Raw genomic sequence first — 24,057 nt, 5'->3', positions numbered from 1 at the left:
AATTACATCTAAAGTGCGGGGTGTCCTGTATGCTACACAGCCCAGCAGCATCGTCACCCCATCCTCCCCCTTGCACCCCTTTTGTAGTGTCCAAATCAAGTTTGTGTTTTTATGTTTGAATCATTAATTAGACTAATTAAAACCTTCATTCCGATGGGACCCAGAAAAGGACAAGTAGGACCCCAATTTTTAAAAGTGAGGGGTCCCTGGGACCCACTTTTTTTTGGTCTCAGCGCGATCACTGATATATATACATACAGGTTTAGATTTCTGAAATGCATCACATTATCATGTCATTTTTTTTACCCAGTCAGATTAGTCGGTGCCGACAGGGACACCCACACACGCCTGTGTCTCCCATATAGTTTTCTCATTGGAAAGCATACATCTACTGACATGTTGACACTTATATACATGAACCAAGTACCATCAGGAGTCGGCAGTGCCGACAGACATTCCCATAGCCGTTTGTGGCAGAGCCCTCAGCCTCAGACATGCCGACTGTAAGGAATAGACCCAGTACTTTCTGTCAGGGAAACACAGCAGACGTTTTACCAGCTCTATTTACACCATATACATTATACATATTGCACTAAACAACTGTGGCCCCCCCTGTTTTTCACTGTGACCTGTTCAGCAGTGCTTTATTGGCAGGGTCAGCGTTTTTGAGGAGAAAATGGCGCTGGATCGAGCTGTGAGGGCTAAGCCCACGCCCCCTTAATGGTGCGCTTCAGCCCCTCTATTTTCTATATATTTATACTGGCGGGGGTCTGTATTAGGTGCTCAGGCACTTAATATCTCTTTTGCCAGTTTTTATCTGAAGTATACATGCTGCCCAGGGTGCCCCCCCTGCTCCCTGCACCCTTGTAGTGCCGCTTGTGTGTGGGAGCAATGGCGCGCAGCGCGCCCGCTGCGCAGTACCTCAGAATCACAAAGTCTTCTGCCATCACTGAAGTCTTCTGTTCTTCCTTTACTCACCCGGCTTCTTTCTTCTGGCTCTGCGAGGGGGGTGACGGCGCGGCTCCGGGAACGAGCAGCTAGGCCTACCAAGTGATCAGACACTCTGGAGCTAATGGCCTAAGAAGCAGAGCCTTTGATCTCAGATAAGTAGGTCTGCTTCTCTCCCCTCAGTCCCACGAAGCAGGGAGACTGTTGCCAGCAGTGCTCCCTGAAAATAATAAACCTAACATAAAGTCTTTTCCAAGAAACTCAGTAGAGCTCCTCAGTGTGTGACCAGTCTGTCTGGGCACAGAATCTAACTGGAGTCTGGAGGAGGGGCATAGAGGGAGGAGCCAGTTCATACCCCTTTTAAAGTCTTAAAGTGCCCATGTCTCCTGCGGATCCTGTCTATACCCCATGGTTCTTGAAGCATCCCCAGCATCCTCCAGGACGTATGAGAAATAGTGCAGGAAAATCCTTCTGTAGCGTTGGGGGGTGGAGAGGAGAGCATATAGAAATGAGGTAGCAGGATAAGATGAAAATGTCCCAATCATCAAGTGGACAATGAAACATATGGTGATGTCCTGGAGGGGAGGTATTCAGTTTGCTGGCTGTCGGGATGCCAGCTGTCAGTATACCGATGCTGGAATCCCGACACCTGGTGAAATACTGGCGGGCTGGAATCCTGACCACCGACCAGATTCCCCACCCAGGCGGTGGTCAACGTCACAACCCGAGGAGTATAACCCTGTGGTGACAAAAAGGTCACCACCGGGCCTGAAGCATGGAGAGTACAGAGAGTCCACGAGGGGACGCGCTGCGCTCGCCGCTAGTATTCCAGCTGTCATGATCCCAGCGTCGGTCTCCTGATCACCGGGATCCTGACAGCCGGAATATTATACTGAAACCATCCTGGAGCAACCCACATTACCTGACTAACTTAATTAACACAATCTGTGAATAATCTGTACACACACACCTAAGGATCATAATGATGATTCATATAATCAAGGTAACTGGAAATACATCAGACTCTCAATAGGAAGTTCAGAGTTGCACAGTATAATATCTACAACAGTTTTTTACATGGCTCCAATGCTATGATTTGCAGATACATTGAAATATTGTGTTACTGTACATATGCATGCTATTACTATACAGAGGTCCTGCACTTTGTCTGTCCTTCACCAATCATTGTGGCAGATGTATTAACCTGGAGACGGTATAAGGAAGTGATAAACCAGTGATATGTGCAAGGTGATAAAGGCACCAGCCAATCAGATCCTAACTGTTAATTTACATATTGGAGCTGATTGGCTGGTGCGTGTATCACCTTGCACATATCACTGGTTTATCACTTCCTTATGCCATCTCCAAGTTAATACATCTGCCCCACTGTGAGCGCACTAGCAATTTGAATAATAGCTGCTTACTCCACAAATATCAGGCCCTTAAAAACATTATTGTTTATTAATCAATGTTTGTAGTAACACGGTTTGTTTGCAGCTTACACATGAAATCATGAAAATGTGCAGCACTAGATGAACTAATGTAAATGGTCAAATTGCTCATATCCATCTCACAAACACATACAAAAATACACTATTAAAAATAATGAGAGACTATAGGTCTGAAATCTAGAAGAAATGTACATATAGGGGCATATTAGCTACAGGCTAATTACTGCGCCGGGCCTATTTAATCAGCGGGGATTAATCCCTGAGGGTGTACTTTTCATCACAGTATCAGGAGCTGTGAGGAAAAGTGAGCCAGAAAAAGGCAACATTGGGTGTTAACGTGCAGGAAAAGTGGTTTCAGAGCTTAGGCAGAATCAGTCAGTTTCTGCACATTAACCCCTGATTTTCGGTGCAGGGAAAATTCTATTCAATTGAATAGCCTTTCCCCTCTAATTAGTAATAGCATATGCTCCTTAGGGGTGTCTCAATTAAAAATAAAACAAATCTAAAACTGAAAAAAATATTTTAAGTGTAAAAGATCCAAATATTATGAAAAAACTAACTCAATAGCAGTGAATATCATAACAATGATTGTGCACATTCAACATGCTTCACTCTGCAGAACTCTTCATTTGGTGTAAGAAGAGAATTGTTACAATCAGGACAAAGATACATAGAAAACTAAAAGCAATGTCCCATATTTGCCTTACAGTGATTTCAAGGAAGTTTGTCCTTGCATTCCTATGCTCTGTATTTATGCTGAGAATACATTTGGTTACGATCTGTACTCAAATTGTTCTATGGGTTTTATGAAACCACCTCATTCAAAGAAGATCTATATATTTGCACATGAAATTTTGTTTAATTGCGCTCAAGTTACCGGCAAAAGAATATTGCCATTTTCCTTTCCCTTTCTCACACAGATGGCATTACAAAGAGAGCTCTCTCCTCTTGCTCCACTCACCTCTACATCAATAATCTCGTTTCTCTGAAACTCTTCAATTGAAAGATTATCTGGAGGAGAGCTAGAAAAAAAAAAAAAAAAAAAAGATAAAAAAAACAGTATTACTCTGGTGGTAGTTCCTGGAAGCAAAGAGATGCAGTGTGTGGAATAACATTTCATGTTAAAGTGAAATAAAATAGTCCTTGGATTCCATTCAGGATTTTTCATGAACAATTTGCCATGGCCTAGTTTACTTAATAAACAAGATAAACTGTACTAGTTCATACACAGGATGTTTTTCTCCATAAAAACACACACACTTCACAATCACTAGAAAGGGAGGTTTATTGGCAATACTCTGCTAACGGATTCCAGCCATCACACTTCTTAAGAAAACTGCATGTTATTTTGCAATGACATTATCCGCCTTTGATAAACCCACAGGATTATATAACTCGCTAGAAATGGTCAGGTTGTATTTTTTTTTTCCCCCAACAGTATTTCACAAATATGACTCAGAATTAAAGTAGTAATGATACATAGTTTATTATGAAGCAATATGAAAACAAAAGGAGGTAAAAAGTTATTTACGAACCTATGAAGAATGGGTGAGATCATTTTGCCTTGGGCTTTGGGGAACTACTGACAGTAACCAACTGTCACTTTAACAGGAATCTTTTCTGCCTGAAGAATAAATATTTGCAAGCAACGGTTGAGGAGGCACCTACATCTACCCTACGATTATAACAATTTCCCCACTTCTCTCAGAATGGCAAATTATACAATTTATGACAGTTAAGTGTTTAATCAGTCCGTAAATTAACCAATAAAAGATATTTCTCTTCCTGGCTAACAAAATTTGTAGCGTATTGGTGTGTGGACATTAGGACATTGACATTTTCTCCCTTGGTACTATTCCATTCACTCAAGAGCTAGCTTTTGTTTTAATCAAACTATTTTCTTTGCCCATTGTGATTTTAAAGCCTAAAGGTGCATACACACGGTGAGATTTTGTCTATCTGCGATATTAACTGTGTGATTAGGAGTATGCAATATTGACTTTGCGTGCTTACGATATTGGCTATGTGCGATTTTGACTATACCTTAGTACTAGACAGTCAAAATTGACTTGCCTGCACAGCCTATCTAACCTTGCGATAACGACCCCACGGGACCGGATCGGTATCGTAAGGTGACTAACACCTTGAAATTTGCACTAACTTTTCTTGCGATTTTGACTATATAGTCAAAATCGCAAGGTAATATCGCACTGTGTGTACACACCTTAAGTATATCATGGCAATACTAAGAGGACTGGGATTCTGGTCAGGGCTCCTTGGACGAGCTGGGGTGACTGGAACATTAGTCAAGCTAGATAGTCATATTATACAGACTAGAATCAGAAGTCATCTATCATGACTGATAGAAGATAGCAGGAGCAGCACAATGTGGCACACACACAGGTAAAGAGACTCTGTAGATATACAAGGTGCAGAAAGCAGAACCAGGTACAGTTTTGCAGGTATCCATAGTACAGAACAAGAAATCTAAATAGCACATTTTACTGTACTGTGCAGTGATTAGTGCAGATGTTCCCAAACTGTGTGCCGTGGCTCCCTGGGGTGCCTCGGGAGACTTGCAGGGGTGCCCTGGGTTGGTGGTCCAGGACCAATTCAAATTATTCTTGGTCAATATAATAGGCAAAACCAGTGCTGGTGGCTGCCAGTCATAAAATATGTGGCTAAACAGAAGCAAATCTTGTCCCTCACCACACAACTGACCCTATGGATGACATATAAACGTGATCTACTTAATGTAATATTTCTTTCTAAATTTCCCAATAAGACATTTTTGGCCTAGGGGTGCCGTGAAAAAAATTCTGATATTCTAGGGCGCCGTGATTCAAAAAAGTTTGGAAACCACTGGATTAGTGCATTATCAGGATTGCAGAGTGCAGGTTAGAAGGATTGTCCATCAGGAATGCACAGTGCAGTTTTTAGCAGAATCGCATTACAGCACAGTGAAGGTTTTAGCAGAATACCCCAGCAGGGTTTCAGAGTTATACAATGCAGCTTTTAGTAGGATAACCCAGGAGGGTTTCAGGCTTGCATAATGCAGATTAGCAGGATTGCCCAGCAAGATCTCAGGGTTAACAGATCTCAGTAACATGATACGTTTAAAACACACAGGAACCAGGAGCCAAGGTACCAAATTATCAAACTACCTGCCAGCACCTGAAGAATTAAATAGGACACTGTTGCCAGTGATTGGCCTGGCCAGTCACATGTTTGGGAAACTCCTTCTCAGAATTGATGTCACTCCAACATGGCGGTGCCCATGGACCGGCATCACACCGGGGAGGAAGCCGCACCCACAGTAACAGAAAGAAATCACACAGGTGAGGTTGAAAGGAATCTGGAAACAGCAGGGCACAGTGCCAGACCCAATAACTGGGTCCCGGGGACTGATGCACGACAAGGCATTAAGGGGAACCACTCAACTCATCTGCCAAAGGTATTCAATGTAGGAAAGATTGGAAAAAAGGAGCAGAGGCCATACATCACTGAGAAAATATGGCTGAAGGTATGAAAGAGAGTGGAGAAGGATAGGAGCATGAGGAACAGAAAACAAATGAAACAAGAAGTGAATACAATAACAACTTGTAAAATATGCAGAAATAGAATATAGGGTTAAACCACTCTGGAAAGTCATGGGTTCAAGGGGAGTACAGCGCAATGGGTGGGCAACAACACCAATCCTGCTTTGCCAATACTTAATGAAATGCTGCAAAATCCAATGAATAAAGTTCTATTATTATCTTGCAAAGGATTATTACATATACTTGTAAATGTGATTTATTATGTTGCAAAAGACATGTAGAAAAAGAAACTCGTGATGTTTTTGGCAGCTACAAAATAGTGTCTTTCTATTCCATTTAGAATGTTTGTGCCACCTGTTTACAGAGAAAGTGAACTCACCGTTTTGCTCATTACAACCACCACAATGTGGAGACACTAAACTAATTACATTAACCAACTAAGAAACCCTGAAAACATAATTACTTAAGATAACCTCTAGGCATTAAAAAAGCCATAGGTATAAAAATGGAGGAAACAGAACAGCTATTGGGGGTCATTCCGAGTTGTTCGCTCGGTAAATTTCTTCGCATCGCAGCGATTTTCCGCTTAGTGCGCATGCGCAATGTCCGCACTGCGACTGCGCCAAGTAAATTTGCTATGCAGTTAGGAATTTTACTCACGTTTTTTTCCTCGTTCTGGTCATCGTAATGTGATTGACAGGAAGTGGGTGTTTCTGGGCGGAAACTGGCCGTTTTATGGGTGTGTGTGAAAAAACGCTACCGTTTCTGGGAAAAAAGCGGGAGTGGCTGGAGAAACGGAGGAGTGTCTGGCCGAACGCTGGGTGTGTTTGTGACGTCAAACCAGGAACGACAAGCACTGAACTGATCGCAGATGCCGAGTAAGTCTCGAGTTACTCAGAAACTGCACAGAGAGGTCTTATCGCAATATTGCGAATCTTTCGTTCGCAATTTTAAGAAGCTAAGATTCACTCCCAGTAGGCGGCGGCTTAGCGTGTGCAAAGCTGCTAAAAGCAGCTTGCGAGCGAACAACTCGGAATGACCCCCATTGTCCGTATCATAACTGATTATCTGGCCTTGTTCTTCAGGCAACTCTAGTAGCCAGGAACATTGAGATTCCTCTCTCTGTGTGGACAAGGTCGTAGGAACAGAGCTGAAAATGAGCACATATTTGAATAGTGAAAGCTCCAGAATAGCACAAAAGTCTTCAGACTCCTGCGGTGTAAGCAGTCAACCCTGCTACCCAATAAGAGGGGGTTTGCAAAGAAAAGGGAAGACCCCATTTCTTTTTTTTTAACCCAGAAAAATAGTCTCTCTCGGTCGATTACAAAACAAGAACAAAGATATGCAAGGGTCTATTTACTAAACCTTGGAGAGAGATAAAGTACCAACCATCAAGCTCCTGTCATTTTTCTACATGGCAGTTAGGAACGGATTGGCTGGCACTAAGGGCCTAATTCAGAACTGATCGTAGCAGCAACTTTGTTAGCAAATGGGAAATACCATGGGGGTAATTCCAAGTTGATCGCAGCAGGAATTCTGTTAGCAGTTGGGCAAAACCATGTGCACTGCAGGGGGGGCAGATATAACATGTGCAGAGAGAGTTAGATTTGGGTGTGGTGTGTTCAATCTGCAATCTAATTTGCAGTGTAAAAATAAAGCAGCCAGTATTTACCCTGCACAGAAATAAAATAACCCACCCAAATCTAACTCTCTCTGCACATGTTATATCTGCGCCCCCTGCAGTGCACATGGTTTTGCCCAGTTGCTATCAAAAATCCTGCTGCGATCAACTTGGAATTACCCCCCATGTGCACTGCAGGGGGGCAGATATAACATGTGCAGAGAGAGTTAGATTTGTGTGGGGTGTGTCCAAACTGAAATCTAAATTGCAGTGTAAAAATAAAGCAGACAGTATTTACCCTGCACAGAAAGAAAATAACCCATCCAAATCTAACTCTCTCTGCACGTTATATTGCCCCCCCCCCTTCTGCAGTGCACATGGTTTAGCTCATTTGCTAACAAACTTGCTGCTGCAATCAAATCTGAATTAGGCCCTATATCTCTCGCCAAGGCTTAATAAATAGACCCCTAAGTGCATCAGCTCATGACAGTGAGAGCAGCTTGAATTAGTGCATGATGCAAGGAGACAGTGTAAACTGGAAAACTAGTAAAAGGTCAGTTGTCTTACTGGGTTGTTGGAGACATATATTATCCTTTGAATATAATTAATGCAACGTCCAGTAAATGTTTTAACAGTTACTGGGAATAACAAAGTCTCTCTTCTTCCCCTGGGTTGATTCAAGGTTAGAAACTATACGGTATCCAGACTATAGATCTACAGACAAAAGGTCTACCACTAACGGTAGATATGCAATAGGTCGACAGGGTCAAAAGGTCGACATATAAAAGGTAGACAGTTCAAAATGTCAACATGGTCAAAATGGTCGACACACATATGGATACAAGTTTTTCATTTTGTTTCTATCTTTTTCATACTTTACCATCCATGTGGACTACGATTGGGAGTAGTAATCTGTGCCGAGCGCAGTAACTTGTGTCGATGTAATGCTCGTCTACCATTAGTGGTAGACCTATTGACTGTAGACCTTTTAAATGTCAATCTAATAATCCGCACCCCTATTACACTCACCAAAAATACAAATTAGCCATATAGAAAGTGCTGAATTGTCACTTACAGCATGGTCAGATTCCTGAGTCTGAATGGCCTGTGGTGATGTTGGCGAAACACTGCACCGCAGAATTGAAAAAAATAATAAAAAAACGAACAAAGAGGCTACAGAGGTGACACGAGAAGAATTTGGATACTCTAGGGCGCCATGATTCAAAATGTTTGGGAATCACTGGTTTAGAGTATTTTGAGGTACATCAAAGTATCTCTACAGTGATTTTTAAGTGTGTATATACAAGTTTGTAAAAAGTTGGGGAAGAAAACACTTGCAACTACCATCTATCTGCAAGTTCAAAAACCCCTTTCACATCAATACAACAGCAACACACATGTTCCACATTATTTAACCCATTTTTCTGCTTTAGAAACATCTACATTGGGAGTGGCATTCCTGGGGTATTGGTCCATATACAATTTTTGTCTTAAAATGAGGATTTTCTACCTACGTTTCACCTAGTCTGAAGCTGCAAAAGTAAAATCCAGATGAACTCCCATTGAGACCCATGTTAACTTAACATGGATTTCTATATGAACAGCAAAAAGCCATGGCCACATATTTCTAACCAGTATTAACCAATTTTAGGCAAACTCAAGTCTAGTTGAATCGGCCTCCAAGATACTTTTAAATATACATCTATTTAATACAATAACGTGTATAATATGGATATTACCTCAATTTATGAAATTATCCATGACGTTCATGATTCAGATGGTTAAACAAAAGACCAGCAATATTTGCAAACTACACTAACTTCTACAAATGACCCTGCAACTACGCAATATAACCTGCTGTGCACTTTGCCCCACTGCAATTTAGTTGGAACACATTCTGCTCTCTAATGCAAGGGCATTCAACATGAGACCCTCTTGCTGTTGTGGAACTACACATCCCAGCATGCTCTGCCACGCTTGCTGTTAGGGCATGCTAAAAACTGTGGCAGGGCATGCTGGGATGTGAAGTTCCACAGCAGCTGGAATACACCTTGCCTAATACCCTTGCTCTAATACACCAAACCCTTATTCTTCTCTAGATTAGGAGCAGGGCTCCTTACCTCTTTGTCCATATGGCAATAATTTGCCTTATTTTGTTTTAGTTTTGTATTGATTCCAAATTGTCAAGCACTGATGATGATGCTATATAAATAAATAATTTTATTAATACATGCCTTTTTGTAAATAAAAAATCTTCAAATGTATTGGCAAGTTCTGGCCACATGCTATCAAATTTCCCAGAAGAAGCATGCTGACGTGCAACAGGTAAGCCAACCGAGAGCACTTTTAGTAGGGAGGATACTGCCAGCTTCCATGTGCTTTCCGAAGGACAAGCATACTTCAGGCTCAATGGCACTCTTAAGGTCTGAGGAGAGAAGGAAAGGACACACAATATAACACACTCACTTATATACAGGTGGTGGAGTGGTTAGCAGTGCTGGGGCAATGGTTGTGATTCTGACCTGCATAGATTTTGTATGTTTTCCCCATATTTACATTAGTATTCAGCTACTGGGATTTCTACAAAATGGTCCTTAATGCGTGTGTGAGTACGTATACACCTATTGCTGAGCAAACAGACTATAAACCCCTGTGGGGGAATCATTTCACCCTATCTACTGTACAAGAATGCAACAAGATCTTGTAAGTTGTCTTCACTGACATCTAGTGGTAAAACATGGCACATATTCAGAAGTGCTGTGTGATATTAAAATAATATCCTTTCTAGCAATTTACTGATTGCAATATCTCTAATTAAACAGTGTAAGTTTCACTACTGAGTTCAAACTAGATAATGTGCAGGACCACAGAGACGTTTAAAAACTAGCGCTCTTAGAAGGTATTAAAACCAAAAGGTTGTATCCTTGATCCAGAAGAACGGTCAGGTGTTTCCACATATTAAGAAAGACACTCACTCTTAATAAGTGGAAACACCTGACCGTTCTTCTGGATCAAGGATACAACCTTTTGGTTTTAATACCTTCTGGCAGCGCTAGTTTTTAAAAGTCTTTTTCTCTGTGGTCCTATTATATTTGGTATTCATGTTAAAAACCAGCTGCTATAGAAAAAGCGCAAAATTGCAAACATTTTACATCTTGTTTTCTAGATAATGTGCAGGAAAGAGGCTTATTGTAGAGACCAGATAGAATAAGGATTACATTTGAAAAGTAGAGCTAAAACCTATTAAAAAAGAGAAACTAATTTTTTTTAAACTTTTCTGAAAAGTCCACAAATGTATTCTTTACCGACTACAAATAGCCATAATGATCCATTTAATCTGAAAATGTAGTAAGCAGACTTTCCATATCCATTGATATGCTTTTGCCCTAACGTCTGAAGTAACATTACTGGTCTCTTAGTCTGACTTTAAATATTTAAAATCAAAAGCATAAAACTATCAGGGGGTATTGAATTAGTGGTGCTAGGCCGCTAGGTGCGACGTTTCAACCATTTCACTGCAAAATCGTGGCAGACAATAATATAATCTAGGTAGGAGAGCAGTCTGCACTAGTCACTCTGCAGTAAAGCAGAATAAATATGAAAAAATAAGATTTTACTCACCGGTAAATCTATTTCTCGTAGTCCGTAGTGGATGCTGGGAACTCCGTAAGGACCATGGGGAATAGCGGCACCGCAGGAGACTGGGCACAACTAAAGAAAGCTTTAGGACTACCTGGTGTGCACTGGCTCCTCCCACTATGACCCTCCTCCAGACCTCAGTTAGGATACTGTGCCCGGAAGAGCCGACACAATAAGGAAGGATTTTGAATCCCGGGTAAGACTCATACCAGCCACACCAATCACACCGTATAACTCGTGATATTATACCCAGTTAACAGTATGAAATATAACTGAGCCTCACTAACAGATGGCTCATAACAATAACCCTTTAGTTAGGCAATAACTATATACAAGTATTGCAGACAATCCGCACTTGGGATGGGCGCCCAGCATCCACTACGGACTACGAGAAATAGATTTACCGGTGAGTAAAATCTTATTTTCTCTGACGTCCTAGTGGATGCTGGGAACTCCGTAAGGACCATGGGGATTATACCAAAGCTCCCAAATGGGCGGAAGAGTGCGGATGACTCTGCAGCACCGAATGAGCAAACTCAAGGTCCTCCTCAGCCAGGGTATCAAACTTGCAGACTTTTTCAAAATTGTTTGAACCCGACCAAGTAACAGCTCGGCAAAGTTGTAAAGCCGAGACCCCTCGGGGAGCCGCCCAAGAAGAGCCCACTTTCCTCGTGGAATGGGCTTTAACAGATTTAGGGTGCGGCAGTCCAGCCGCAGAATGTGCAAGTTGAATCGTGCTACAGATCCAGCGAGCAATAGTCTGCTTAGAAGCAGGAGCACCCAGCTTGTTGGGTGCATACAGGATAAATAGCGAGTCAGTTTTCCTGACTCCAGCCGTCCTGGAAACATATATTTTCAGGGCCCTGACTACGTCCAGTAACTTGGAGTCCTCCAAGTCCCACGTAGCCGCAGGCACCACAATAGGTTGGTTCACATGAAAAGCTGATACCACCTTAGGAATGGATTGGGAACGAGTCCTCAATTCCGCCCTATCCATATGAAAATCAGATAAGGGCTTTTGCATGACAAAACCGCCAATTCTGATACACGCCTGGCCGACGCCAAGGCCAACAGCATGACCACTTTCCACGTGAGGTATTTTAGCTCTACGGATTTAAGTGGCTCAACCCAATGCGACTGCAGGAAATCCAACACCACGTTGAGATCCCACGGTGCCACTAGAGGCACTCCCTTAACAAAAGTCTGAACTTCAGGCAGTGAAGCCAGTTCTTTTTGGAAGAAAATGTACAGAACCGAAATCTGGACCTTAACGTAACCCAAATTTAGGACCGTAGTCACTCCTGACTGTAGGAAGTGCAGAAATCGACCCAGTTGAAATTCCTCCGTTGGGGCCTTCCTGGCCTCACACCAAGCAACATATTTTTGCCATATGCGGTGATAATATTTTGCGATCACATCTTTCCTAGCCTTAATCAGCGTAGGAATTACTTCCTCCGGAATGCCTTTTTCCTTTAGGATCCGGTGTTCAACCGCCATGCCGTCAGACACAGCCGTGGTAAGTCTTGGAACAGGCAGGGCCCCTGCAGCAGTAGGTCCTGTCTGAGCGGCAGAGGCCATGGGTCCTCTGAGATCATTTCTTGAAGTTCTGGGTACCAAGCTCTTCTTGGCCAATCCGGAACCACGAGTATAGTTCTTACTCCTCTCCTTCTTAGTATTCTCAATACCTTGGGTATGAGAGGCAAAGGAAGGAACACATACACCGACTGGTACACCCACGGTGTTACCAGAGCGTCCACAGCTTTCGCCTGAGGGTCCCTTGACCTGGCGCAATATCTTTTTAGCTTTTTGTTGAGGCGTGACGCCATCACATCACATGTGGCCTTTCTCAACGGTGTACAATCATTTTGAAGACTTCTGGATGAAGTCCCCACTCTCCCGGGTGGAGGTCGTGCCTGCTGAGAAAGTCTGCTTCCCAGTTGTCCACTCCGGGAATGAACACTGCTGACAGTGCTAACACATGATTTTCCGCCCATCGGAAAATCCTTGTGGCTTCTGCCATCACCATCCTGCTTCTTGTGCCGCCCTGCTGGTTTACATGGGCGACCGCCGTGATGTTGTCTGACTGGATCAGCACCGGCTGGTGTTGAAGCAGGGGCTAGCCTGACTTAGGACATTGTGAATGGCCCTTAGTCCCAGAATATTTATGTGTAGGGAAGTCTCCTGACTTGACCATAGCCCTTGGAAGTTTCTTCCCTGTGTGACTGCCCCCCAGCCTCGAAGGCTGGCATCCGTGGTCACCAGGACCCAGTCCTGTATGCTGAATCTGCGGCCCTCTAGAAGATGAGCACTCTGCAGCCACCACAACAGCGACACCCAGGCCCTTGGAGACAGGGTTATCAGCCGATGCATCTGAAGATGCGACCCGGACCTCATGTCCAACAGATCCCACTGGAAGATCCTTGCCTGGAACCTGCCGAATGGAATTTCCCAGGACTCGCGTGCATTGATGCACCGACACCTGTATTTGTATTAGGAGGTCTCTGACTAGACATGACAACTCCTTGGCCTTCTCCTCCGGGAGAAACCCTTTTTTCTTGTTCTGTGTCCAGAACCATACCAAGGAACACTAGACGCGTCGTAGGAACCAGCTGCGACTTTGGACTATTCAGAATCCAGCCGTGCTGTTGTAGCACTTCCCGAGATAGTGCTACTCCGACGAACAACTGCTCCCTGGACCTCGCCTTTATAAGGAGATCGTCCAAGTACGAGATAATTAAAACTCCCTTTTTTCGAAGGAGTATCATCATTTCGGCCATTACCTTGGTAAATACCCTCGGTGCCGGGGACAGACCAACGGCAACGTCTGGAATTGGTAATGACAGTTCTGTACCACAATTTTGAGGTACTCCTGGTGAGGAGGGTAAATGGGGACATGCAGGTAAGCATCCTTGATGTCCAGTGATACCATGTAATCCCCTTCGTCCAGGCTTGCAATAACCGCCCTGAGCGATTCCATTTTGAACTTGAACCTTCGTATATAGGTGTTCAAGGATTTCAATTTTAGAATGGGTCTTACCGAACCGCCTGGTTTCGGTACCACAAACATTGTGGAATAGTAACCCCGGCCTTGTTGAAGGAGGGGTACCTTGATTTCACCTGCTGGAAGTACAGCTTGTGAATTGCCGCCAGTACTACCTCTCCTCGAGGGCAGCAGGCAAGGCTGATTTGAGGTAACGGCGAGGGGGAGTCGCCTCGAACTCCAGCTTGTATCCCTGTGATACTACTTGCAGAACCCAGGGATCCACCTGTGAGCGAGCCCACTGGTCGCTGAAGTTCCCGAGACGCGCCCCCACCGCACCTGGCTCCACCTGTGGAGCCCCAGCGTCATGCGGTGGACTCAGAGGAAGCGGGGGAAGATTTTTGATCCTGGGAACTGGCTGTCTGGTGCAGCTTTTTCCCTCTTCCCTTGTCTCTGTGCAGAAAGGTAGCGCCTTTGACCCGCTTGCTTTTCTGAAGCCGAAAGGTGCTTATATTACGGTGCTTTCTTAGGCTGTGAGGAAACTTGAGGTACATTTTTTTTTTCTTCCCAGCTGTTGCTGTGGATACGAGGTCCCAGAGACCATCCCCAAACAATTCCTCACCCTTATAAGGCAGAATCTTCATGTGCCTTCTAAAGTCAGCATCGCCTGTCCACTGCCGGGTCCCTAATACCCTCCTGGCAGAATGGACATTGCATTAATTTTGGATGCCAGTCGGCAAATATCCCTCTGTGCATCCCTCATATGTAAGACGACGTCTTTAATATGCTCTATGGTTAGCAAATAGTATCCCTGTCCTGACAGGGTAATAGACCACTCTGCAGCAGCACTATCCATGCCGAGGCAATTGCAGGTCTCAGTATAGTACCTGAGTGTGTATATACAGACTTCAGGATAGCCCCTGCTTTTTATCAGCAGGCTCCTTCAAAGTGGCCGTATCCTAAGACGGCAGTGCCACCTTTTTTGACAAAAGTGTGAGCGCCTTATCCACCCTAGGGGATATCTCCCAACGTGACCTATCCTCTGGCGGGAAAGGGTACGCCATCAGTAACTTTTTAGAAATTACCAGTTTCTTATCGGGGGAACCCACGCTTCTTTACACACTTCATTCACTCATCTGATGGGGGAACAAAACACTGGCTGCTTTTTCTCCCCAAACATAAAACCCCCTTTTTTTTTGTGGTACCTGGGTTAATGTCAGAAATGTGTAACACATTTATTTTTATTGCCGAGATCATGCAACGGATGTTCCTAGTGGATTGTGTATATGTCTCAACCTCGTCGACACTGGAGTCCGACTCCGTGTCAACATCTGTGTCTGCCATCTGAGGTAGCGGGCGTTTTTTAGCCCCTGATGGCCTTTGAGACGCCTGGGCAGGCACAGGCTGAGAAGCCGGCTGTCCCACAGCTGTTACGTCATCCAGCCTTTTATGTAAGGAGTTGACACTGTCGGTTAATACCTTTCACCTATCCATCCACTCTGGTGTCGGCCCCACAGGGGGCGACATCACATTTATCGGCATCTGCTCCGCCTCCACATAAGCCTCCTCATCAACCATGTCGACACAGCCGTACCGACAACCGCACACACACAGGGAATGCTCTGACTGAGGACAGGACCCCACAAAGTCCTTTGGCGAGACAGAGAGAGAGTATGCCAGCACACACCAGAGCGCTATATAATGCAGGGATTCACACTACCCACAGTGATTTTTCCCTTATAGCTGCTATAATACACAGATTTGCGCCTAAATTTTGTGCCCCCCCCCCTCTCTTTTTAACCCTTTGAGCCTGAAAACTACAGGGGAGAGCCTGGGGAGCTGTCTTCCAGCTGCACTGTGAAGAGAAAATGGCGCCAGTGTGCTGAGGGAGATAGCCCCGCCCCTTTTTCGGCGGACTTTCTCCCGCTTTTTTATGGATCCTGGCAGGGGTATTTTACACATATATAGTCTAGGACTATATATTGTGTTATTTTGCCAGACAAGGTGTTAATATTGCTGCTCAGGGCGCACCCCCCAGCGCCCTGCACCCATCAGTGACCGGAGTGTGAGGTGTGCATGAGGAGCAATGGCGCACAGCTGCAGTGCTGTGCGCTACCTTGTTGAAGACCGAAGTCTTCTGCCGCCGATTTTCCGGACCATCTTCTTGCTTCTGGCTCAGTAAGGGTGACGGCGGCGCGGCTCCGGGACCGGACGATCGAGGTCGGGTCCTGTGTTCGATCCCTCTGGAGCTAATGGTGTCCAGTAGCCTAAGAAGCTAGCTGCAAGCAGGTAGGTTCGCTTCTTCTCCCCTTAGTCCCTCGTAGCAGTGAGTCTGTTGCCAGCAGATCTCACTGAAAATAAAAAACCTAAAATAAACTCTTTTTCTAAGAGCTCAGGAGAGCCCCTAGTGTGCATCCAGCTCAGCCGGGCACAAGATTCTAACTGAGGTCTGGAGGAGGGTCATAGTGGGAGGAGCCAGTGCACACCAGGTAGTCCTAAAGCTTTCTTTAGTTGTGCCCAGTCTCCTGCGGAGCCGCTATTCCCCATGGTACTTACGGAGTTCCCAGCATCCACTAGGACGTCAGAGAAACCAAAGTTAGTACTGTCATAATTAAATCATTTAGGACAGTTTATAGTTGGTGGTGCTCTCAAAAATTCTTGTAGACACAGACTACAATGATTTGCTGAGAGCGAAAGACAAAAAACGCGATTTCAAGGTATAAAAAAGATACCTATAAGGTATCGAAAAGGGGTGGTCTTCAGGTTGCCGACTGTCGGGATCCCGGCGCACAGTATACCGGCGCCGGATTACCGACAGCTGGCATACCGACAGATTTTCTCCCTCATGGGGGTACACGACCCCCCTGGAGGGAGAATAAATAGCGTGGCGCGCCACCGTGCCCGCAGCGTGGCGAGCGCAGCGAGCCCGTAAGGGGCTCATTTGCGCTCGCCACGCTGTCGGTATGCCGGCGTCGGTATGCTGGTCGCCGGGAGCCCGGCCACCGGAACACCATACTACACCCATCAAAAAGCGCTGGTAAGGAGTACTTGGGGATGTCATGACTGCCACTGTCTGCTCCATCTGGTTGATCATTTGTCTACATTAATAGTAGACCATCATTCCTGGTAGGAGTCCGAACAATTGTATGAATTCTTTTGAAGATAACACAGTTCATATCATCTGCACTATTGTGTTTTTCTTGTTTATGTTTTAAGGTGATTTATAGGACTTACTGGTGTAAACAATGTGAAGATTCAATCCAATGTCTCAGTCGTGACAGATATACATTTTTTATGGTATATGTATTTAGTGCCCGTATATATTTACAGTGGTATTTGTTGTATTGTCTATTGAAGTTATAGGGTGTTGGTGTCACCTTAACCACTGGCTGTGGGCAGCTTCTTCCACTTCTAAGCACAACTATCTTTTCCTACATTTATTTTTCTAAAATTATGTAAACGTTTAAGCAGTTTTGGTTGACGTAACATGAATGCTTAAATTGCTATTTGGCTACTTTGTACAGTATGTGTCCACTTTAGCTATGAAAAACAACAAATCTTAATTTCTGTGCAAACAGCCTTCAAATGACATGAAATGAAGTACAGGTGCTCAGAGTTTATATTTTCTTATACTGTTCAATAAACATGTTATACCCAGCACCTGATATACAGTAGCAGAGGGTTAAGGGTACAGATGCAGTAGTAGTAAATGGGCAATCGCCCGCCCCACAATACACAAAATGAACAAGAAAAAACTGTGCTGCCCTGTCCTACTGGGATAACAAAATCAAGTTTCTCAGCCCTTAAAAATAGGATTTTAATACCTACCGGTAAATCATTTTCTCCTAGTCCGTAGAGGATGATGGGGACTCCAAAAGTACCATGGGGTATAGACGGGATCCGCAGGAGACATGGGCACACTAAAAAGACTTTGACTGGTTGTGAACTGGCTCCTCCCTCTATGCCCCTCCTCCAGACCTCAGTTATAGGAACTGTGCCCAGGGAGACTGACATTTCGAGGAAAGGATTTTTGTTAAACTAATGGTGAGATACATACCAGCTCACACCACAAGCACACCGTACACCTGGATTGGCAGGAATACCAGATAACAGTATGAACTAACAGCAGCAACAAGCTGAATATAACAGATACACAATCTTCGTGTAACCGAAAACAACAAGTATCAATACAACTGCAAGTAACAGTCTGCACTGGGATGGGCACCCAGCATCCTCTACGGACTAGGAGAAAAGGATTTACTGGTAGGTATTAAAATCCTATTTTCTCTTACGTCCTAGAGGATGCTAAGGACTCCAAAAGGACCTTGGGGTCTATACCAAAGCTCCAGACCGGGCGGGAGAGTGCGGACGACTCTGCAGCACCGATTGAGCAAACATAAGGTCCCCATCACTTAGCAAAAGTGTTGGAACCCGACCACGTAGCTGCTCGGCAAAGTTGAAGTGCCGAGACCCCTCGGGCAGCCGCCCAAGATGAGCCCACCATCCTGGTAGAATGGGCCTTCACTGACTTCGGCAACGGCAATCCAGCCATAGAATGAGCGTGCTGAATCGTATTACAAATCCAGCGTGCAATCGTCTGCTTGGAAGCAGGATTTCCAATCTTGTTGGAAGCATACAGGACAAACAGAGCCTCCGTTTTCCTAACAAGAGCCGTTCTGGCGACATAAATTTTCAAAGCTGTCACGACATCAAGAGATCTTGGCACCGTCATGGCATCCGTAGCCACAGGCACCACAATAGGTTGATTAATGTGAAACGAAGACACCACCTTCGGCAGAAATTGTTGACGAGTCCTTAATTCCGCTCTATCCACATGAAAAATCAAATATGGGCTCTTGTGAGACAAAGCCGCCAATTCTGACACTCGTCCAGCAGACGCCAAAGCCAAAAGCATGACCACTTTCCAAGTGAGAAACTTTAACTCAACCTTTCGCAAAGGTTTAAACCAGTGAGACATAAAAAACTGTAACACCACTTCAAGATCCCACGGTGCCACAAATGGAGGATGGGTATGCAGCACTCCCTTCACGAAAGTCTGAACCTCAGGAAGGGCGGCCAATTCTTTTTGAAAGAAAATAGATAAAGCCGAAATCTGCACTTTGATGGAACCCAATTTCAGGCCTGCATCCACGCCTGCCTGCAAAAAATGGAGGAAACGACCCAAGTGAAATTCCTCCGCAGGAGCTGTTTTGGTTTCACACCACGACACACATTTTCTCCAAATACGGTGATAATGTTTTGCCGTGACCTCCTTTCTAGCCTTAAGGAGAGTGGGGATGACTTCCCCGGGAATACCTTTACGAGCTAGGACTTGGCGTTCAACCTCCACGCCGTCAAACGTAGCCGCGGTAAGTCCGGAAACACGCATGGCCCCTGCAGTAACAAGTCCTCTCTTAGAGGAAGCGGCCAAGGATCTTCTATGAGCAATTCCTGAAGATCCGGATACCAGGCCCTCCGTGGCCAATCTGGAACGACGAGTATTGCCTGAACCCTTGTTCGTCTTATGATCCTCAGCACTTTTGGAATGAGAGGAAGTGGAGGGAACACATATACTGACTGAAACACCCACGGAGTTTACCAGGGCGTCCACTGCACTGGCTTGGGGTTATCTTGACCTGGAACAATACCTCGGAAGCTTCTTGTTGAGGCGAGACGCCATCATGTCTATTTGAGGGATTCCCCAACACCTTGTTACTTCTGCAAACATCTCTGGATGAAGGGCCCACTCTCCTGGATGGAGATCGTGTCTGCTGAGAAAGTCTGCTTCCCAGTTGTCCACGCCCGGAAGGAAAACTGCTGACAGAGCGCTCACGTGCTGCTCCGCCCAGTGGAGACCTCTTGTGGCCTCCGCCATTGCCGCTCTGCTCTTTGTTCCGCCCTGGCGGTTTACGTACGCCACCGCTGTTATGCTGTCCGACTGGATCAGGACAGGTAGACCTTGAAGAAGGTTCTTCGCTTGCAGAAGGCCGTTGTAAATGGCTCTTAACTCCAGAACATTTATGTGGAGACAAGATTCCTGGCTTGACCATTTTCCCTGGAAACTTCTTCCTTGTGTGACTGCTCCCCAGCCTCGGAGACTTGCATCTTTGGTCAGCAGGACCCAATCCTGGATTCCGAATCTGCGTCCCTCTAGAAGGTGAGAACTTTGCAGCCACCACAGGAGAGAAATTCTGGTCCTGAAAGATAGACTTATTTTCCGGTGCATGTGCAGGTGAGACCCGGACCATTTGTTCGGCAGATCCCACTGAAACACCCGGGCATGAAACCTGCCAAACGGAATGGCTTCGTAAGCTGCAACCATCTTCCCTAGCACTCAAGTGCATTGATGAATCGACACTCTTGCCGGTTTCAGAATCTCCTTGACCATGGTCTGGATTTTCCAGAGCTTTTTCCGCCGGAAGAAACACTCTCCGCAGTTCCGTGTCTAGGATCATGCCCAAGAAAGGCAGCCGAGTTATCGGAATCAACTGAGACTTTGGCAAATTGAGAATCCAACCATGATGTTGCAGAACCATCAGGGAGAGTTCCACGGTTCTTAGCAACTGCTCTTTTGATCTTGCCTTTATCAGGGGATAATTGTGACACCCTGCTTGCGTAGGAGTACCATCATTTTTCCGCCATCACCTTGGTGAAGACCCTCGGGGCCGTGGAAAGCCCAAACGGCAACGTCTGAAATTGGTAATGACAATCCTGCACCGCAAATCTTAGGAAGGTTTGATGAGGAGTATATATCGGGACATGTAAGTAGGCATCCTTTATGTCGACTGACGCCATAAAATTCCCCATTCTAAGCTGGAAATCACAGCTCGAAGAGATTCCATCTTGAACTTGAAAGTTTTCAAGTATGGATTGAGGGATTTTAGGTTCAGAATCGGACTGACCGAGCCGTCCGGCTTCGGCACGACAAAGAGGCTCGAATAGAACCCTTCCCCCCATTGGGACGGGGGAACCGGGACAATGACCCTCTGTTGACACAGCTTTTGTATCGCAGCATTTACTACTTCTCTTTCTGGAAGAGAAACTGGCAAGGCCGATTTGAAAAAGTGGCGAGGGGGGGGCATCTCCTGAAACTCCAGTTTGTACCCTTGGGACACTATGTCTAAGACCCAAGGATCCAGGGCCGATTGAAACCAGACCTGACTCAAGATTTGGAGACGGCCCCCCACCGGCACGGACTCCCGTAGGGAAGCCCCAGCGTCATGCGGTGGACTTGGCAGAGGCGGGGGAGAACTTTTGGTCCTGGGCGCCAGACACAGCAGGCAACCTTTTTCCCCTTCCTCTACCCTTTGAAGCGAGGAAGGACGAACCCCTTCCTTTTTTGTATTTATTAGGCCGAAAGGACTGCATCTGAGAATGGGGCGCCTTTTTCTGCTGTGCGGGAACATAAGGAAGAAAAGATGACTTATCCGCAGTAGCGGTAGACACCAGGTCAGCCAGGCCGTCACCAAACAAGACACTACCTTTAAAAGGGAGAGCTTCCATAGCTTTCTTGGAGTCGGCATCTACATTCCATTGATGAATCCACAGCGCCCTCCTGGCCGTGACCGCCATGGCATTGGCCCTTGATCCCAAGAGGCCAATATCCCTTGCCGCATCCTTTAGGTAATCTGCAGCGTCCTTGATATAACCAAGAGTCAAAAGAATGTTATCCTTATCAAGGGTATTCATATCAGAAGCTAAATTATCAGCCCACTTAGCAATAGCACTACTCACCCACGCCCACGCCACAGCAGGCCTGAGTAGTGCACCAGTAGTAACGAAAATGGCCTTCAATGTCGTCTCCTGCTTGCGCTCCGCCGGATCCTTGAGGGCAGCCGTGTCAGGAGATGGAAGCGCCACCTTTTTGGATAGTCGGGACAGAGCCTTGTCCACGTTGGGTGACGACTCCCATTTCTCCCTGTCGTCAGAGGGGAAAGGATATGCCATAAAAATTATCTTGGGAATCTGCCACCTTTTGTCAGGCGACTCCCAAGCCTTTTCACAAAAAGAGCGTTCAGTTCATGAGAGGGAGAAAACTTCACCTCAGGCTTTTTTTCCTTTAAATAAACATACCCTTGTATCCGGAACCGGAGGTTCCTCAGAAATATGTAAAACATCTTTAATAGCCACAATCATGTACTGAATACTCTTAACCACTTTTGGATGTAAACTGGCCTCATTGAAGTCGACACTGGAATCAGAGTCTGTGTCGGTATCTGTATCTGCCATCTGGGTAAATTAACGTTTTTGTGACCCTGAAGGGATCTGTACCTGAGTCAAATCGTCCTCCATGGATTTTCTCCATTTTTGAGTCTGAGAATCAGATTTATCCAGCCTCTTAGACAATAATGCCACGTTTGCATTCAATGTACTCAACATATTTACCCAATCAGCAGTCGGCTGTGCCGAGAGAGTCATTCCCAAATCTTTCTCTGTGCCCCCAGTAACTTCCTCCGGGGTTGAACACTCAGCCTCAGACATGTCGACACGCAGTACCGACACACCCACACTCACACCGGCAAAATAGGGGACAGACCCACAGGGAAGCCTGTAGAGAGAACACAGAGGGAGTATGCCAGCTCACACCCCAGCGCCCATATACTACTAAAGAAATAATATATGATGGCTGCGCTGTAATTTACACATATATAGCACCAAATTGCATGTGGCCCCCCCCCCCCCCCCCCCGTTTTGCTCCCCAGATAATTGTAAGGAGTGGAGGACCGGGCCAGCGTCTCTGCAGCGGTCTGTGAAGAGAATGGCCCTGGTAAGCTGTGTGGCTAAGCCCCGCCCCTCCCGGCGCGCTGTAGTCCCGCTTAAATTTAAAAAATGTTATACTGGCGGGGGTATCGTACACCGTGCCCGGGCACCGAATATGGCTCTTTTGCCAGTGAAAAAGCCCCTCAGTAACTTGCTGCCCAGGGTGCTTTCCCCCCCCCCAGCGCCCTGCACCCTGTAAGTGCCGTTGGTGTGTGGGAGCATGAAGCGCAGCGCGACCGCTGCGCTGTACCTCAGTTACTGAAGTCTTCTGCCGTCACTGAAGTCTTCTGTTCTTCTAATACTCACCCGGCTTCTTACTTCTGTGAGGGGGTTGACGGCGCAGCTCCGGGAACAAGCAGCTAGGCGCACCAAGTGATCGAACCCTCTGGAGCTAATGGTGTCCAGTAGCCTAAGAAGCAGAGCCTTTCACTCACAGAAGTAGGTCTGACTTCTCTCTCCTCAGTCCCACGAAGCAGGGAGCCTGTAGCCAGCAGGTCTCCCTGAAAATAAAAAAGCCTAACAAAGTCTTTCCAGAGAAACTCAGGAGAGCTCCCCTAGTGTGTGTCCAGTCACTCCTGGGCACAGAATCTAACTGGGGTCTGGAGGAGGGGCATAGAGGGAGGAGCCAGTTCACATCCAGTCAAAGTCTTTTTAGGGTGCCCATGTCTCCTGTGGATCCCGTCTATACCCCATGGTCCTTTTGGAGTCCCCAGCATCCTCTAGGACATAAGAGAAATCATATTTATTCATAACCAATAACAGACTTAATATAGACAAACAATAAAAATAAACTTAAGATGTGTACACATGGTGAGATATATCTGTAAGATTTTGACTATACAGTCAAAATCTTAAAGAAAGTTAGTGCACATCTCAAGCTGTCAGGCAGCTTGCGATACCGACTCAATACTGATGCGCTATCCTGTGGTATCGCAGGGCTATACAGACTGTGCAGGCAAGTCAATCTTGACTATCTAGTGTAAAATCTAGTACAAAGTATAGTCAAAATTGGCACTTAGTCAAAATTGTACATAGATAAAATCGAAAGTACAGATAGTCCAAATCTGTGCTATCTGTGCTCTGGGGGAGTTCACAGGAAATCGCATAGTCCAAATCTGT

General features: G+C 45.5%; 1 protein-coding gene across 3 annotated transcripts in view; it reads right to left on the bottom strand.

Annotated features, from left to right (window-relative positions):
- Positions 1 to 24,057, bottom strand: part of MON2 (MON2 homolog, regulator of endosome-to-Golgi trafficking) — a 257,814-nt gene that overhangs the window by 54,305 nt on the left and 179,452 nt on the right. For all 3 annotated transcript variants that reach the window (XM_063927724.1, XM_063927725.1, XM_063927726.1), the window contains 2 exons: positions 9,794 to 9,984; positions 3,361 to 3,421 (listed from right to left, as the gene is read on the bottom strand). In XM_063927724.1, the coding sequence (XP_063783794.1) occupies positions 3,361 to 3,421; positions 9,794 to 9,984 (252 nt within the window). The remainder of the gene's footprint in view (positions 1 to 3,360; positions 3,422 to 9,793; positions 9,985 to 24,057) is intronic.

The sequence above is a fragment of the Pseudophryne corroboree genome, chromosome 6 (assembly GCF_028390025.1).
Source record: "Pseudophryne corroboree isolate aPseCor3 chromosome 6, aPseCor3.hap2, whole genome shotgun sequence".
Lineage (NCBI taxonomy): Eukaryota > Metazoa > Chordata > Amphibia > Anura > Myobatrachidae > Pseudophryne > Pseudophryne corroboree.
The sequence above is the reverse complement of the archived record's forward strand: the minus strand, read 5'-3'. Positions and strand labels throughout refer to the sequence as shown.